The sequence below is a fragment of the Penicillium daleae genome, assembly GCF_028827525.1.
Source record: "Penicillium daleae strain IBT 16125 chromosome Unknown utg000007l_segment0_segment0, whole genome shotgun sequence".
NCBI lineage: Eukaryota > Fungi > Ascomycota > Eurotiomycetes > Eurotiales > Aspergillaceae > Penicillium > Penicillium daleae.
Window position 1 is genome coordinate 2263455 of NW_026623155.1, and position 15041 is coordinate 2278495.

A 15041-nucleotide genomic window follows, 5' to 3' on the forward strand; every position below is an offset into this window, starting at 1 on the left:
CACTCGGCGGCTGTGTCGCTGTCCTATTAATATTTCATGACGATGTTGATGATAACTTTCTTGGCTCTTCCATTGGTGTGAACAAATTGAGGGTAGTAGTCAAATCATATCATCGACTAATTTGGAAGATTTCTTAAACGGTTGGCAGGTGGAACCACAACGCTTTTTTCTCCGCGGTCACCTGCTCCTCTTACTCCTCTTACTCCTCCTTCACCACCACCTCCTCCTCCTCCTCAATCACCGCCAAATCTCCTCCCCCCTCCTTCATCCATCATCACCGCTTCTTCTATCCTTCCCCTCGCTCCTCTCTGACTACCCTCCCCCTTCCACTCGTTTCGGGGTTGGTTTACTGGTTTTCTCCCGATCCAATCCAGCTACACCCTCTATCCAACACTCGCTCCCACCCCTCTCGGTCGCCCACGGTGGACCACTCCAACGACACTGTGGCTACCTTGGCTGACCCTAACGAGTTGTTCTTGCCCGGCGATAGGCAGAACAATCTCGCCATGTCGTCTCCTTCTGTACCGCTCCTCCGCCCACCGGTTCCTAGCAACCGCAGCAACACCAGCAGTCCTCGAGCCCCAAGACTCACCTTAGGCATCCCCCCGTCGCCCAACGCCAAACCCGTCAATGGTACCGGCCCTGCTCCCGGCCCTGCCGCTGGAAATGATGCACCGCAACTGCAGCTGCCACAACCTGTCTCCCGGCCAGCTCTGCCTCGACTACAACTAGCTACCCCAATGGGTAGCAGTCAGAGTGTCCCGCAGGAATCAACTCTGAAGCCAAACGGTCGGCCGGCCCCACCACCGCTGACCACGAACTTGAATGGGCAGAATAATCTGGAGACCAAAGGCAGCGGTCCGACGTCAGCGAATTCTTCATACTCGGCTCTCTCGTTCGCGATGGGTCTCCGCCAACCAGCGGGCGGTAACTCTGACCCCTCCTCGGCTATCAGTTCGGTGTATTCAGATCGCGACGGCGGTGTACAAATGGAGCGTGAGAACAGTGTGAATGGCTTGCTACCGGACCTAGATAAGCTGAGTTTGGAAAAGGGCCGGCCTTTGGATGTGGAGGACTTGGACGACGAGGGTTGGCATGCTGCTAGCGAACAAAAAAGATTGTTGAGCTGGGGAGCTTAGGCGAAGGTGCCGGCGGTGCTGTCACTCGATGCAAATTGAAGGATGGAAAAACGGTATTTGCATTGAAGGTTAGTTGCTCTCTGTCATCTCGACACTTCTCTGTTGGGAAAATGGCTAACCTCGCCTTCAATCCATAGATTATCACTACGGATCCCAACCCCGACGTGAAAAAGCAGATTGTTCGCGAACTCAACTTCAACAAGGACTGCGCGTCGGATCATATCTGTCGCTACTACGGCGCCTTTATGGACAAGTCTACGGGCACGATTTCGATTGCCATGGAGTTCTGCGAAGGTGGAAGTCTTGACAGTATCTACAAGGAGGTCAAGAAGCTTGGTGGTCGGACCGGAGAGAAGGTCCTCGGCAAGGTTGCGGAGGGCGTTCTTAATGGACTGACCTACCTACATGGCAGAAAGATCATCCACAGAGGTAGGCATCTTTATGGCCAGTGTGGACCCTTTCAAATAGCTAATCAATTTCACAGACATCAAGCCTTCCAACATTCTCCTGTGCCGGGACGGTCAAGTCAAGCTCTGCGATTTCGGTGTCAGCGGCGAGTTCGGCACCAAGGGCGATGCGAACACCTTTATCGGCACTTCTTACTATATGGCTCCAGAACGTATCACTGGTCAATCATACACCATCACCTCTGATGTCTGGTCACTGGGCGTGACTCTTCTGGAAGTTGCACAGCACCGATTCCCCTTCCCCGCAGATGGAACGGAGATGCAACCCCGCGCTGGTCTCATCGATCTTCTCACCTATATTGTGCGACAGCCGATCCCTAAACTGAAGGATGAGCCGCAGAACAATATTCGCTGGTCGGATAATTTCAAGTACTTCATTGAATGCTGGTATGTTTGATAGTCTTCTATGATACTTCCTTGGTCCTCTCCACTAACGTCATTACAGTCTTGAAAAAGAACCTCCTCGACGCGCGACACCCTGGCGGATGCTGGAACATCCCTGGATTGTGGACATGAAGAACAAGAAGGTCAACATGGCAAACTTTGTGAAGCAGGTGTGGGACTGGAAAGATTGAGAGGAGTTCAAAAAGCCTTTCACCTAACTGGACCTCCTCAAATTTGTCCTTCTCTTCCTCTCGTCATATTCCCCAGGGTTCCCGATTTGTTTTTGAGTATGAGTGGCTGGACCCCCAAGGGTTGACCTGGCTGTCAACACGACTCAAAAATCGACCACCGTCGACAATCTAGTGCTTCAATCCGTTGTGTTTTTCTTCCTCTTCGGCTCTATGTTTGGCGCTATCCATCTTGTCACGATGTCTTTTGTTCCTCCTGGGCCGGCACTCGGTAGAACGCGACATCCTTCTGCTCTCATCATACCCTGTCATTTTTTCATCTGCCAGCGACTACGACATTGATTCGGCTACGCACTTACCCATACGATCCTTCACGGCCTGATATCCCGCCCGTCATTCTCGCATATCTTTCATTTTTATTGGCCCGCACTTTTCGCCTTTTCTTCTTTCTCTGCTTACCTACTTGTTTTCTTTGGTTTCCTCACCTCATGTGTCACATTTTTTGAGCCTGGACATATTGATCATCATCTTCTATTGTTACTTCTTCGATGTATAGTCCTTCCCCCGTTGTTTAGGTTTCTGGGGAAGTCGACGCTGCTTTGGACTTGGTGGTAGGAGTGGGTGTATGCAATGCATTGGAAATTACAGTATCCGGCACATATTTAGGTACCTAATACCATCGCAGTTTTTAAAGTGCCTGACATCCGTGCTTGAAGCCACGTCTACCATTACGGGCAAGAAGCACGCGACCACCTGCAAGAGGTCGAGTATCTGATAAGTAAGCGCTAAGATAACACAAAGAGTAGACTCAATGTTGGAGCTACAACACCGTTACGTGTTGCAAATAAGACTCATCACTTATCATAATACAGCTAGCTAAAGTGAATAAAGTTGCTCAACACTGATCACCTCTCTAGCGATTCACTGGCTCGGCACCAAGAACCCATCCAATACCACTCGCCAATCCACCCGTCATCATATTACTAACCATATCCCTCTTCCGCACACGACCCTCGCCCTGATCAGGCGAAAAGGACCTCTCCGCATCCCCAGACCTAGTAGCAGCACTTGCAGACGCCCGAGAAGCATCAACAGCTCCCCGCAACGGGAAAGCATTCTTATGCAGCGCCATAGCCGCGCCGCGGGCAACCTCAAACAAACCCATCGGCGCCTCATGCGGGTGAGAATGAGGCATCGCGGCGCGAGCACGGGCTCGCCGAGCCGCACGCTGCTGTGCAGTGTCAAAGGCGTCGCGCTCGGAATCCGTGGGGCCGAAACCGCCCGGGACTGTGGAGAGACTGTTGCCCTTCGCGTCCCAGACGTCCTCTTCTTGTTGCTCGCGCGCGCGGAGCGAGGACATCTCCTCGTCGCAGCGGCGCCAGGCACCGAGGATTTCGGGGAGGGGATCGGGGGAGGGGACGAGGGTTAGTGCGAGGGAGAGAAGTTCCATGCGTTGGGAGAGATATGTGATTTGGGATTGGAGGGAGGCGGACGTGTTGGGTGAGGCGGAGCGGTAGCGGCCTGCGTTGTATACGGCGCGCCAGGAGATATCGTCTGGGACGGTGGGGGTTGTGAGGAGGGGAGAGGAGGTTGGGAGCATGGAGGGTGGTGTTAGGCGGGTGAGGATGTAGGAGTAGGCTGTTCCGAAGTCATTGGAGTTTAGGGCGGAGGAAATGGCGAGAGAGGTGATGCGTCGTTCGGCCGTGACAAGGGCATCTTGCTCTGAGAGCGGGTCTTGGGAGGTGTGGCTTTCATGTTCGCTTGATGATAAGTGTGTAGGGAGGCCGGCTTTGACTAGATTGCGGCCGATGGAGAGAAGATCGTCCAGTTTGGTATAGCTCTTGACATTTTGATCGAGCACTTTTTCGACCAAAGAAAGAGGATCGTAATGGACCCGGATGCTGACTGGTTCGAATGGGACACCATGCTGCAGAGTCAAGGAGTAAAAGGACAAGGCGTGTGTTGCCGCAATGAGAGAGCCGATCTGCTTGAGCTGAGTGGAAGCCTGGAAATGCGGTTGGAATGCTTGCAAACTATGGAAGAATTAGCAATGTTGGTAAATTCTTTCTCAGGCCGGACTTACATGTCGTAGGCTTTCTTCATTCCACCGCGAGTTCGATTGCCATTGCTTGCATTATCATAGGCTGCGAAGATGGCTTCTACCACGGCTGTCTCTACCTGCGAAGCGCTAAGCGGTGACTCAGACTGGCTGTATAGGTCCACAGCCAATTGGTACTCTGAGAGAGGTTATCAGTGACTATCCCGGGATGGGTTATTGATCGTGGGGGAATACGTACCTCGGGTGCTGAGTAGAGCCTTTAAAATCTCCGTCTCGACCGTGTCTCGCGAGATTTGCCAGAAAAGCCCATGATGGGTAGACGGATCATCCCATCCGTTGTCAGAATGCTCTGCTTGCCAATCTCTAAGCCATAGTAGCTGCAGTCGAACCAACTCCCAATTTTGCCTCGACCGCTGCTGTTTGATAGACGATGATACCACACTCTTCAACTCCGCTAGTTGCATCTCCTCACTGCTATGCAGACAAAGGTTGGCCGCAGCCCGGCACGGAAGCAGATGACCAAGCTGAGTCAATACGCGTAGAGAAAGGAGCAATGCACTGAGGAAAGAGATTGAGGATGGCGATGGACGTGTCAGGGGGTTTTGATGTGCTAGGAGGGCGTTCTGTAATAGTGAAGCCCGTGATGTTGAAGAGATCTGCCCTGTATCGTAATCCACGGATGGAAGCGCCGAGTCAGATGAGTTCAGATATGAGAATTCTTCGAGCTCAAGTAGTCTTGCAACTCGTGCCACAACTTGGAATGATCCATCCAATGCGGCCTGTGATGAGTCCGCATGGGCATAGACCACAGCCAACCCAGACTGGCCGTACCGATTCAACAATTCCTTTTTCTGGTTTAATGATATCTGAGTTCCCTCATCGTCATAACCACCCAAATCAATATCTTCAGGGCCGTTCCAGTTGGTGAAAGCACCAACGACACTGCTGTGATCGACCAGGCTTCGTGATAATAGCCATTCGTTCACGTATTCCCAGACGGCCAGTTCAGTAGGTTGGGGTTTCGGCGTCCCTTGAACAAAAGAGATCGAGTTCTGATGCGCACTCTCATTCAATCTCCGTCTCTTTGCTCGGTTGCTACCATATAGCCATGGGCCAATCAGCCCCCTCAGATTGTTGACCAGATCCATGTTGTTACCCTCAGAGCCAGTGATCGATAGCAGAACGTTAATTGCGGTCTGATCATCCATCAACTCCAGTGTCTCAAGTGATATCGTCTCTTCTCGATTGGGGTAGTATTCGTAATTGAGTCGGAGGGCCGGCAGTAGACTTGAGATCAACCATGTTCGAATGACGGGGCGCTGTTCGTAGAAGGGCAGGAGAAGGCCCAGGATAAGGGGTTGCAGGGCGGTTTCGGTGTCAATCAGATATGCTCGATGGATGAGGAACTGAGTTAAGTTGTCTGCAGACTGGACTTCTTCCTCCTCGTCCTCGCGCTTCAGCGGCTGTAGACGAAGCCTTCGAACACGTTTCCGCGCCACTGCCTCAGACAAGTCTTTAACAGCCGATGTATCGATATTGTGATCCTCTGGAACAGATGAGGTGTTCTCAGTCAGTTGTTGGAGGACTGGGACATATGTAGAAGGTTCTGTGCTCTCGGGGAGGTAGGTCAAGATGATGCGTAGCAGGCGTTCCAGTGGAAAACAATGGGGGTAGTGCGTCTGCAGGGCAGGTAAGTCGGTCACATCACCAGTGGTGCAAATGTGTGTAGCCAGCAGAATCGCATGAGCATCCGATAGCCCTTCCAGAGGAGCCATGGCGATTGCGCGGGGGAAAGATAGGAGGATGAGTTGTCCTTATACTAGCGACGTCAACCCGCAAGTCGCATACGGCGGGGCGCACGGGCCATGTCGGAAACGAAAGGGAAAGCGTCGCATCCACCACCGACCTCACCACCTTCCTGCTGCCTCTCTGCCTCCCACCGCTGCCAATTCCTCCATTCTATCTCGACAATGGCTTCCGGACACGGTCTCAATGGCGGTACGTGCTCTTCCGACTTCCCTTCCGGTGTTGTGGCCGGTCCGCGGCTGGTGACTTGCCGGGTCACATCTTGGGACCACCCTCCTCTGCCCCATGAATTGGTCCCCAGCTGACTCTGCTTCGCCTTTTTCAGGTCCCTCCCGCTGCTACCCCTTCTGGCAAGAGGTTCTTGGGTGCTACGTCGTGAACTCCGGCGAGGGCGAGTCCGGCAAGAAGAAGTGCACCCCAGCCCTTGAGGATTACTACGAGTGCCTCCACCACCGGAAAGAGGTATGTCTGGAATCCTAATGGATCGGGGTCTTTCGTTTGGAGCTACTGAAGGACAGGACTGACTATAAATTTCCGGCAATAGGCTCTCCGCATAATGAAGATGCAGGCCGCATACCGCAAGGCCGAGGCTGCCCACCCCCGCGAGAACGCACCCAAGGCTGAGCAAATCCGGAGCTTGGGTCTACTTGGAAAGGAAGAGGAAGCAAATGCTGTGCTTGTGGCGCAGCGGTCATAAGAGAGAGATGAGCAAATCCAGGGCGCGTTGGTTCTTTTCATTTTTTGGATGCGTATGATCCTTGTTTCTGCTCGCCGGAGCCAAATTCCGGGGGCCTGTGACTGTATAGAAACCCTCAATTTTCCGACCATTTGGTCATTTGTTTGAAATGATACTCCGGTTTCCCATCACAGGATGTGCGTTGATGAGTTTCAGCCTTGTAATGTAGTTTTCGACTGGCGCGAGTTGATTGGGCATAGGGTTTACTACAATGGCTGGCAGCCAAGCACACTGTCATAGAAGGAATGCCTATTTGAATGGAATGGCAAAATCTGTCACTTTGAGGATGTTTTCGAAGTCCAGATGCGATGAAAACATTGCAAGGTACTGGAGGTCTCGAGTGGAAAGGTGCGTCCAATGGAGGTACGATACACGGGGACTGGACTTCCAAGCATATGTACGTATGGACCTGTTGATGACTGAGCTTCCGACATTGTAAGGGATTTAGGTAGGTAGGAGCAATTATTGAAACTTCAAGTTTCACCCGAAATGTTTCGTCGAGCTCAAACTGCTCAACCGACGGAGAAATATTTCGTTGGACAGTGCTGGAGTGGTTGTCATGCACAACCTCCGCACATAGTTATATATCGAGGAGTGGACATCGCTAGCTCCCGCCAATTTGCAATATGAACACGTCCATTGGTAGGAAACAGCACGATCATCTACATCTTAGACGACAAGATTCAATGAAAGATGTTTCTTAAGAAAGGTGTATCGCTGTTCACTTATGATAAACTACATACCCGGGTGATCCCTTCCGATCACTGGGAATCTTCGGGTCCCATGAGGCCATCTGGCATGCCTTGGCATTGTCGAGGATGGGCCAAACTATAGCTTATGTCATCATAGGAAGATCGATCGACAGTGCATACGAAGGGGTCTCTGAGTGCAGACAGCTTCGAAGTCTCTTGGTAACACTCGCCGGAAGGACACTTCTCATTGATCCAATCGAAGGGCTCCAGGGGCTGCTTCGTGTCTGCAGCTGCAAACCTAAAGCCGAGCATTAAACGCAAAGTGCACGTGACCAGAAAAACCTGAGAGTGGGGGCCCAACCACGGCTAGTCCTGATTGGGACTAGTGCCACACACCCAAACATGGACCGGCGCGCCGGGCAGAAGCCCCCCAATGATATAAACCCAGCTGCGTGACCTCGAATCTCCTCTTGTGTACTGAATCTAATCCTCCCTGCTGACTCAGCCACAGGGCCTCTGGGTGGTGTTGGGCGTTCTTCTGATTTTCCATTGGTTCACCGTGCTTGCCTGGCCCTCGTGACGCGATCTCGGCGCGTCCTCTTACTTCACTCTTTTCTTATTCAACACCTAACGACTATCTAATTCGGGTGGTGCTGGTCACTCGGCATCAGAGTGACGGGCCGCCATGACTTCCCGGTAAGTGCCTTCATCCAATCATGACGCGTCAGTCACCTGATACTAACCTGACCGCAGACTTGACCGCCTGGTCACGTGAGTGCCATACCCTTATCACGTGGTCGTCATCCAGGACGATCCATCACCTCCAAGTTACTGACCAATCATCGTCTAGATTACTTGAAACCGGCAGCACTCAGTTGATTCGGAATACTGCTGCCCAGCAACTCGCAGACGTTCAAAAACAACATCCGGACGAGCTATTCAATCTTCTGGGCCGCATTCTACCATATCTACGCTCCAAATCCTGGGACACGCGGACTGCGGCTGCCCGGGCAATTGGGCTGATCGTGACTAATGCAGATGTCTATGACCCAAACGAGGACGATGGACTACAGATCAAGTCTGCAGCCGACGATGACGACGACGATGTGGAGATCAAGTCTGAAGTCAAAGCAGAGGAGACGCCATCCACATCAGGAAAGTTTCTCGATCTTGAGACGTTAGATATTACTTCCGTCTTGAAGTATGGTAAACGACTACTCGGCAGTGCCGGCAAGGAGTACGAATACTCCCTCGCAGCGATGGACCCGGCAGCTCGTCTTCAGCACCAAAAGAAAACTCTTTACGGTCGTCTCGGTCTGGAAGGGGAGTATGTGGAGGATGATATTGACCTCAGCGACGTTGTCATTCCTAAGCCACCCACACCAGCCCCCAAAAAGGAAACCTCGGCCCCCTCCCTTCCAATCTCTCGTGAAAATAGCCTACAGGATGCTTCTCGGCGGCCGTCTTCGCCCAACGAAGCCTCCAAGCTCGAAGAATCGGGACTTAGCAAGCGGCAGCTAAATCAACTCAAACGCAAAAATAAACACAGCGCCAAAATTGGAGCGAACAAGGTGCGCGTGGTGGATCTATCGTCCTCACGTCGGACGTCAGAGAATGTCACAACTCCGATTGCGACACCTCATCCCATCAAAACGGAGAATGGCGAGGACCAAAATGGCGAAGTCAAACCTGACTATTTCTCGCTGGAGCGCTCCGCTGGCGACGACGATTCTAAAATTGTCTCCGAATTTAAAGGGCCGGTTGCTCCCGAGAAGCCGGTCATTCAGCCTGACTTGGTGGACCAGGGTGCTGGGTGGCCTTTGGAATGCATGTGTGAATTCCTGTCCGTGGACATTTTCGACCCCAACTGGGAGGTGCGTCATGGCGCGGCGATGGCTCTGCGAGAGGTTATCAGGGTGCAAGGCGCAGGAGCCGGCCGGGTGGATGGCAAGACTCGCCAAGAAAACGACATGCAGAACCGTCGATGGTTAGATGACCTTGCATGCCGTCTAGTGTGCGTTCTCATCCTGGATCGGTTTGGCGATTATATTTCAGATAACGTCGTTGCCCCTATCCGTGAAACCGTGGGCCAGACTCTTGGAGCTCTCCTTTCCCATCTCTCGCCCAGGTCTGTTCGGCAAGTCTACAGCTGCCTATACCGCATCATCATGCAGAAAGACCTGGATCTGGATCGTCCAGTATGGGAGGTCTGCCACGGTGGCATGATTGGTCTACGATACTTGGTTGCCATTCGGAAAGACGTACTTCTCAAGTACTCCTTGTTGATGGATGGCGTTCTCGAAGCCGTGATGAAAGGTCTAGCAGACTTCGATGATGATGTGCGCGCTGTCAGTGCGGCCACGCTTGTGCCGATTGCTGAGGAGTTCGTCACATCCCGTGCAGGCACCCTGGGCACTCTGATGAACATCGTCTGGGACTGCCTTTCCAATTTGCAGGACGATCTTAGTGCCAGCACAGGATCTGTTATGGACCTTCTAGCCAAATTGTGTACCTTTTCTCAGGTATTGGATGCCATGAAGGCGAATGCGGCAGATGATCCGGAAGCTTCTTTCGGTAATTTGGTGCCCCGCCTCTATCCCTTCCTGCGGCATACCATCACGAGTGTCCGTTCCGCCGTTCTTCGCGCTCTCATGACGTTCCTGAAGCTCGAGGGGGAAGGAAGCACAGACTGGGTAGATGGCAAGGCGCTGCGACTGATCTTCCAGAATTTGCTCGTGGAACGCAACGAGAGCGTTCTGAAACTATCCCTGCAAGTGTGGTCGGAGCTACTGAAAGCAATCGAGCTCCGTGGATCGTTCGCCCAAGCTACCGAGCTTTCGAGCTCTGTTGAGCCACTTGTCAACCTCACTCTTGGACCCTTCGGAGTTCCACGATACCCCATCCCCATGAATGCTTCTCTTTTCATCAAACCGTCCGGAGTAGCTTTCTCCATCGCTGCGCCTCCTCCTGCCAAACCCTCCTCGCCATCCACAAGCACCCCAGGCGCCCCCGAGGGCAAGCCTGGCCGCAAACGCAAGTTGGAGAAGAAAGAAGTTCCTCCGCCGTCAGCACACAATGTGGATGGACATATGTTGTCTGGCGACATCGATCTCGTTGGCGCAGATACTATGCTCAGATCCAAGATCTATGCGGCAAAGGCACTCGGTGAGCTGCTCTCCTTCTGGGACAAGCATGAGCTTCCTTCATTCTGGCCGACAATCCTGGATGGCTTTTCCCACCTAGCATCCACCTCCCAGCTTGCGTCAGCCATGGTTGTGGAGGAGTATGCTCGACTTTCTGGACCGGAGAGTAAGTATTCGGCATCTCTGTGTGAGCGCCTGCGTCCCATTATCGAAGACGAGCGCCCATCCTGGTACTCCGATATTTCCTGCTACCTACATGTTGCGCGCGCACAGTGTCATTCCCTGCTGAACACTTTCCGGGATCACGCTCACGTTCCACCCTCTCGGTTGCCAACATTAGCCGTTGTGGTTCAAGGCGACCCCGAAGCTGGTCCAAATGCATTTTGTCTGGCTGATGCCGATAAAATCATTGGACCAGACTTTGACCGCTTGAAGAAGAATCTGACCCCAGCCCAGCGAATTACAGCGACCCAGGTCTTAACCGATACTCGCACCACGGCGCAGTATGCGGTCGATGAGGCACGGGCCATGAGAGAGCAACGGGACATGCGTGTCCTGGCAGCAGCATCAGGTGCATTGGTCGCGCTACGTGATATTCCCAAGAAACCTGGCCATATCATCAAGGGTATGATGGACAGTGTCAAGAAAGAGGAGAATATTGAACTTCAACAACGATCTGCTACTGCAGTCGCAAGCTTGATCGAGCACTACACGGCCGCAACGAAGCGTGGACCGGTGGACAAGATCATCGGAAACCTGGTCAAATATTGCTGTGTGGATACCTCTGAAACGCCCGAATTCCCCCACAACGCTCACCTGGAAAAATCCATCTTGTCCCTCCGCAAAGAAGAGGATCGCCGAGACCACCCGGATGCTGCCAAGTTTGAGCGGGACGCCAAGGAGGCTCGTATCATGCGACGGGGTGCCAAGGATGCTCTTGAGCAATTGACAGTCAAATTCGGCGCACAACTCATGGAGAAGATACCAAATCTGGCATCCCTTATTGAGCGGCCCTTGAAGGACGCTCTAGAAGGCGACCTCCCCGAAATAATCACAAGTCCCGAGAACGAGCTCGGCCAGGAGGTTGTGGATGGTTTCTCTACCCTTCGTGCCCTTCTCCCCAAGTTCGATCCTGGCCTTTACTCCTGGGTTACTGGTCTGATGCCGCTCATTGCTAAGGCTTTACAATGCCGGTTATCTGTCATCCGGTATGCAGCTGCCAAGTGCTTCGCGACGATCTGCAGCGTCATCACAGTCGATGGCATGACGATGCTAGTTGAGAAGGTGCTGCCGACAATCAATAACGCCCTAGATATCCATCATCGTCAAGGCGCCATCGAGTGCATCTACCATCTGATCCATGTCATGGAGGATGGTATTTTGCCTTATGTCATCTTCCTTGTTGTCCCCGTTCTCGGCCGTATGAGTGATTCCGACAATGATACCCGGCTGCTGGCGACTACCTCTTTCGCGACGCTCGTCAAGCTGGTTCCCTTGGAGGCAGGTATTCCTGACCCTCCTGGCCTATCCGAGGAGTTACTCAAGGGCCGTGACCGAGAGAGGAAGTTCATGTCGCAGATGCTGGATGTGCGCAAGGTGGAGCCCTTCCAAATTCCCGTCGCCATCAAAGCTGAATTGCGTTCCTACCAACAAGATGGTGTCAACTGGCTTGCTTTCCTCAATCGCTACAACCTTCACGGCATTCTCTGCGACGATATGGGTCTTGGCAAGACCCTGCAGACCATCTGCATTGTCGCCAGTGATCACCACATGCGAGCAGAGGAGTTTGCCAAGAGCCAAGCTGCGGATTCTCGTAAGCTGCCGAGCTTGATAGTCTGCCCGCCGTCTCTCTCTGGTCACTGGCAACAGGAGGTAAAGCAATATGCACCATTCCTGAACTGCATCGCATATGTCGGACCTCCTTCGGAGCGCGCCAGAATCCAGCCCATGCTTTCTGAGGCAGACATTGTTGTGACATCCTATGACGTCTGCCGTAACGACAATGACTTGCTCAATGCTATCAACTGGAACTACTGTGTTCTCGATGAGGGTCATCTCATCAAGAACCCCAAGGCAAAGATCACACTTTCCGTGAAAAAATTGATGAGCAACCATCGTTTGATTCTCTCCGGCACACCGATCCAGAATAACGTTCTGGAGCTGTGGTCACTGTTCGACTTCTTGATGCCTGGCTTCCTCGGTACTGAGAAGGTCTTCCTAGACCGATTTGCCAAGCCCATTGCGGCTAGTCGCTTCAGCAAATCTTCGTCTAAAGAGCAAGAGGCTGGTGCTCTGGCGATCGAAGCCCTGCACAAGCAGGTGCTGCCGTTCTTGCTTCGTCGTCTGAAGGAAGAGGTTCTCAATGATCTGCCGCCTAAGATTATCCAGAACTACTACTGCGACCCGAGTGACCTGCAGAAGAAGCTGTTCGAAGACTTCTCCAAGAAGGAGCAGAAGGAGCTTCAAGAGAAGGTTGGCAGCACAGAGCGCACCGACAAGGAGCATATCTTCCAGGCTCTGCAGTACATGCGTCGTCTGTGCAACTCACCCGCTTTGGTGGTCAAGGAAGGCCACAAACAGTACAACGAAGTCCAGTCTTACTTGTCTGCTAAGCGGTCTAACATTCGGGACGTGGCGCATGCACCCAAGCTTTCCGCTCTGCATGACTTGCTTGTTGACTGTGGTATTGGCCTCGATCACTCAGCCGAGGGCGAGTTGGATACCGGTGCAAGCTATGTCAGCCCACACCGTGCCTTGGTCTTCTGTCAGATGAAGGAGATGCTTGACATTGTGCAAAACGATGTTCTTAAGAAATTGCTCCCGTCTGTCCAGTACCTTCGCCTGGATGGTGGTGTAGAGGCGACCAAGCGCCAGGACATTGTCAACCGTTTCAACACCGATCCAAGTTACGACGTTCTGCTTCTGACCACCAGTGTTGGCGGTCTTGGTCTCAACCTCACGGGAGCCGACACTGTCATCTTTGTCGAGCATGACTGGAACCCGCAGAAGGATATCCAGGCCATGGATCGCGCTCATCGTATCGGCCAGAAGAAGGTCGTCAACGTTTATCGCCTGATCACCCGGGGTACTCTGGAGGAGAAGATCTTGAAGTAAGTTCCTACGATTTCTTTTAACAAATGGAACGGCCGTGACTAACAATTTCTCTACAGCCTGCAACGCTTCAAGATTGACGTCGCCTCCACCGTGGTGAATCAACAAAACGCTGGCCTTGGCACCATGGACACAGACCAACTCCTAGATCTCTTCAGTCTAGGCGAAACAGCAGAAACGGCCGAGAAACCAGTCGAGCCCACTGGCAACGAAGTCGATATGGTCGACATCGATGGCGAGGTCAAGGAGAAGGGCAAGAAGGGCTGGCTCGACGACCTCGGCGAACTCTGGGATGATCGGCAATACCAAGAAGAGTACAACCTGGATTCATTTTTGGCCACGATGAAGAATTAATCGCCGACTTGCCCTCCACCATACCAGTCTGCCTGCCCGATTGGTACTCATCTATTATGGCCCAGAGACGCGGCCTATTCGTCTCCAGTCAACCTCCTCCACTACGATCGTCACGTCCCACATTCTTCCTCGCGTTTGCTTTTCTTCCCCCAAAATAATTCTCCGTGCATCAATCAGCGAATAGTTCTTATTTTCATCGGTTTTTTTTAGGGATGGTATTTTGGCTTTTAACGAACAGATATCTGCTCTGCTACGTGGATTTTCTTCGAGCCCTTCATGTATTTTTAGTTTTTGACCTTTCTCTCCACGACGAATGATAACTCGCATGTAAATAGATAAGTGGTTCCATTCCACAAGGGTATTCTTGCAAGTCTCTCTTCGCAGACAAGATATTAATTGCTCGACTTAGTATTCCCACCTACTCTCGTCTTCATACCAATCCGTCCCCTAAGTTATACGACATAGTTAGGTATTCCATACTACTACAAAGCCGCCCGCAGATCTTAGCTAAAGAGTTTAGTTTAACACAAATCAAGCGTGCCACCTCATGTGACGCCCGCATGTACAAGTCGGGGACGTGATATAGGCGTACAAAAGGCTCAAGTATGGCAGTCGATAAGGCCATATGACAGTGCTTCGTTGATATTATGCAAGAGAAAGCCCAATTCCCTACGGGCTGTAGAGGCAGCACACAGTAAAAGAACATTGGACAGCTAAAATATTTTGACAATAAAAGGAACTCCAACAGAAATGACACCGCGTGGCGCCCCGACCAATATTGCCCGAAACAGTAATTGTAGATGTATCCCAGACGCCGAATTTTCTTCACGGAATCCCCCCCCCGCTCCCCCCGAAAACAAGAAACGCAGATCAAACGGAGAGTACCATGGAACACATGAGTGAGGATAGAGCGAATCAAGGGAATTCGTAGATACTCAACAGTAGACAAAATTGAGTTGATC

The 15041-nt window shown here is 52.2% G+C and overlaps 4 protein-coding genes across 4 annotated transcripts; 3 read left to right on the forward strand and 1 right to left on the reverse strand.

Annotated features, from left to right (window-relative positions):
* Positions 1-506: 506 nt before the first annotated feature.
* On the forward strand, positions 507-2181 carry N7458_007983 (dual-specificity mitogen-activated protein kinase kinase; the record flags this gene model as incomplete). The annotated part of the gene is made up of 5 exons (XM_056911365.1): positions 507-1089; positions 1140-1207; positions 1277-1568; positions 1624-1993; positions 2052-2181. 5 exons carry the CDS (start codon positions 507-509, stop codon positions 2179-2181), a joined length of 1443 nt encoding a protein of 480 aa, XP_056764191.1.
* Positions 2182-3091: 910 nt separating this feature from the next.
* Positions 3092-6012, reverse strand: N7458_007984 (secretory pathway Sec39 family protein; the record flags this gene model as incomplete). The annotated part of the gene is made up of 3 exons (XM_056911366.1): positions 3092-4211; positions 4262-4415; positions 4476-6012. The coding sequence occupies 3 exons, from the start codon at positions 6010-6012 to the stop codon at positions 3092-3094; spliced, it is 2811 nt and encodes a 936-aa protein (XP_056764192.1).
* A 195-nt stretch (positions 6013-6207) lies between these two features.
* Positions 6208-6740, forward strand: N7458_007985 (uncharacterized protein; the record flags this gene model as incomplete). Its single annotated transcript, XM_056911367.1, has 3 exons — positions 6208-6235; positions 6369-6505; positions 6588-6740. The coding sequence occupies 3 exons, from the start codon at positions 6208-6210 to the stop codon at positions 6738-6740; spliced, it is 318 nt and encodes a 105-aa protein (XP_056764193.1).
* Positions 6741-8156: 1416 nt separating this feature from the next.
* N7458_007986 (DNA-binding ATPase) lies at positions 8157-14079 on the forward strand (the record flags this gene model as incomplete). The annotated part of the gene is made up of 4 exons (XM_056911368.1): positions 8157-8167; positions 8225-8242; positions 8322-13724; positions 13785-14079. 4 exons carry the CDS (start codon positions 8157-8159, stop codon positions 14077-14079), a joined length of 5727 nt encoding a protein of 1908 aa, XP_056764194.1.
* Positions 14080-15041: the final 962 nt, after the last annotated feature.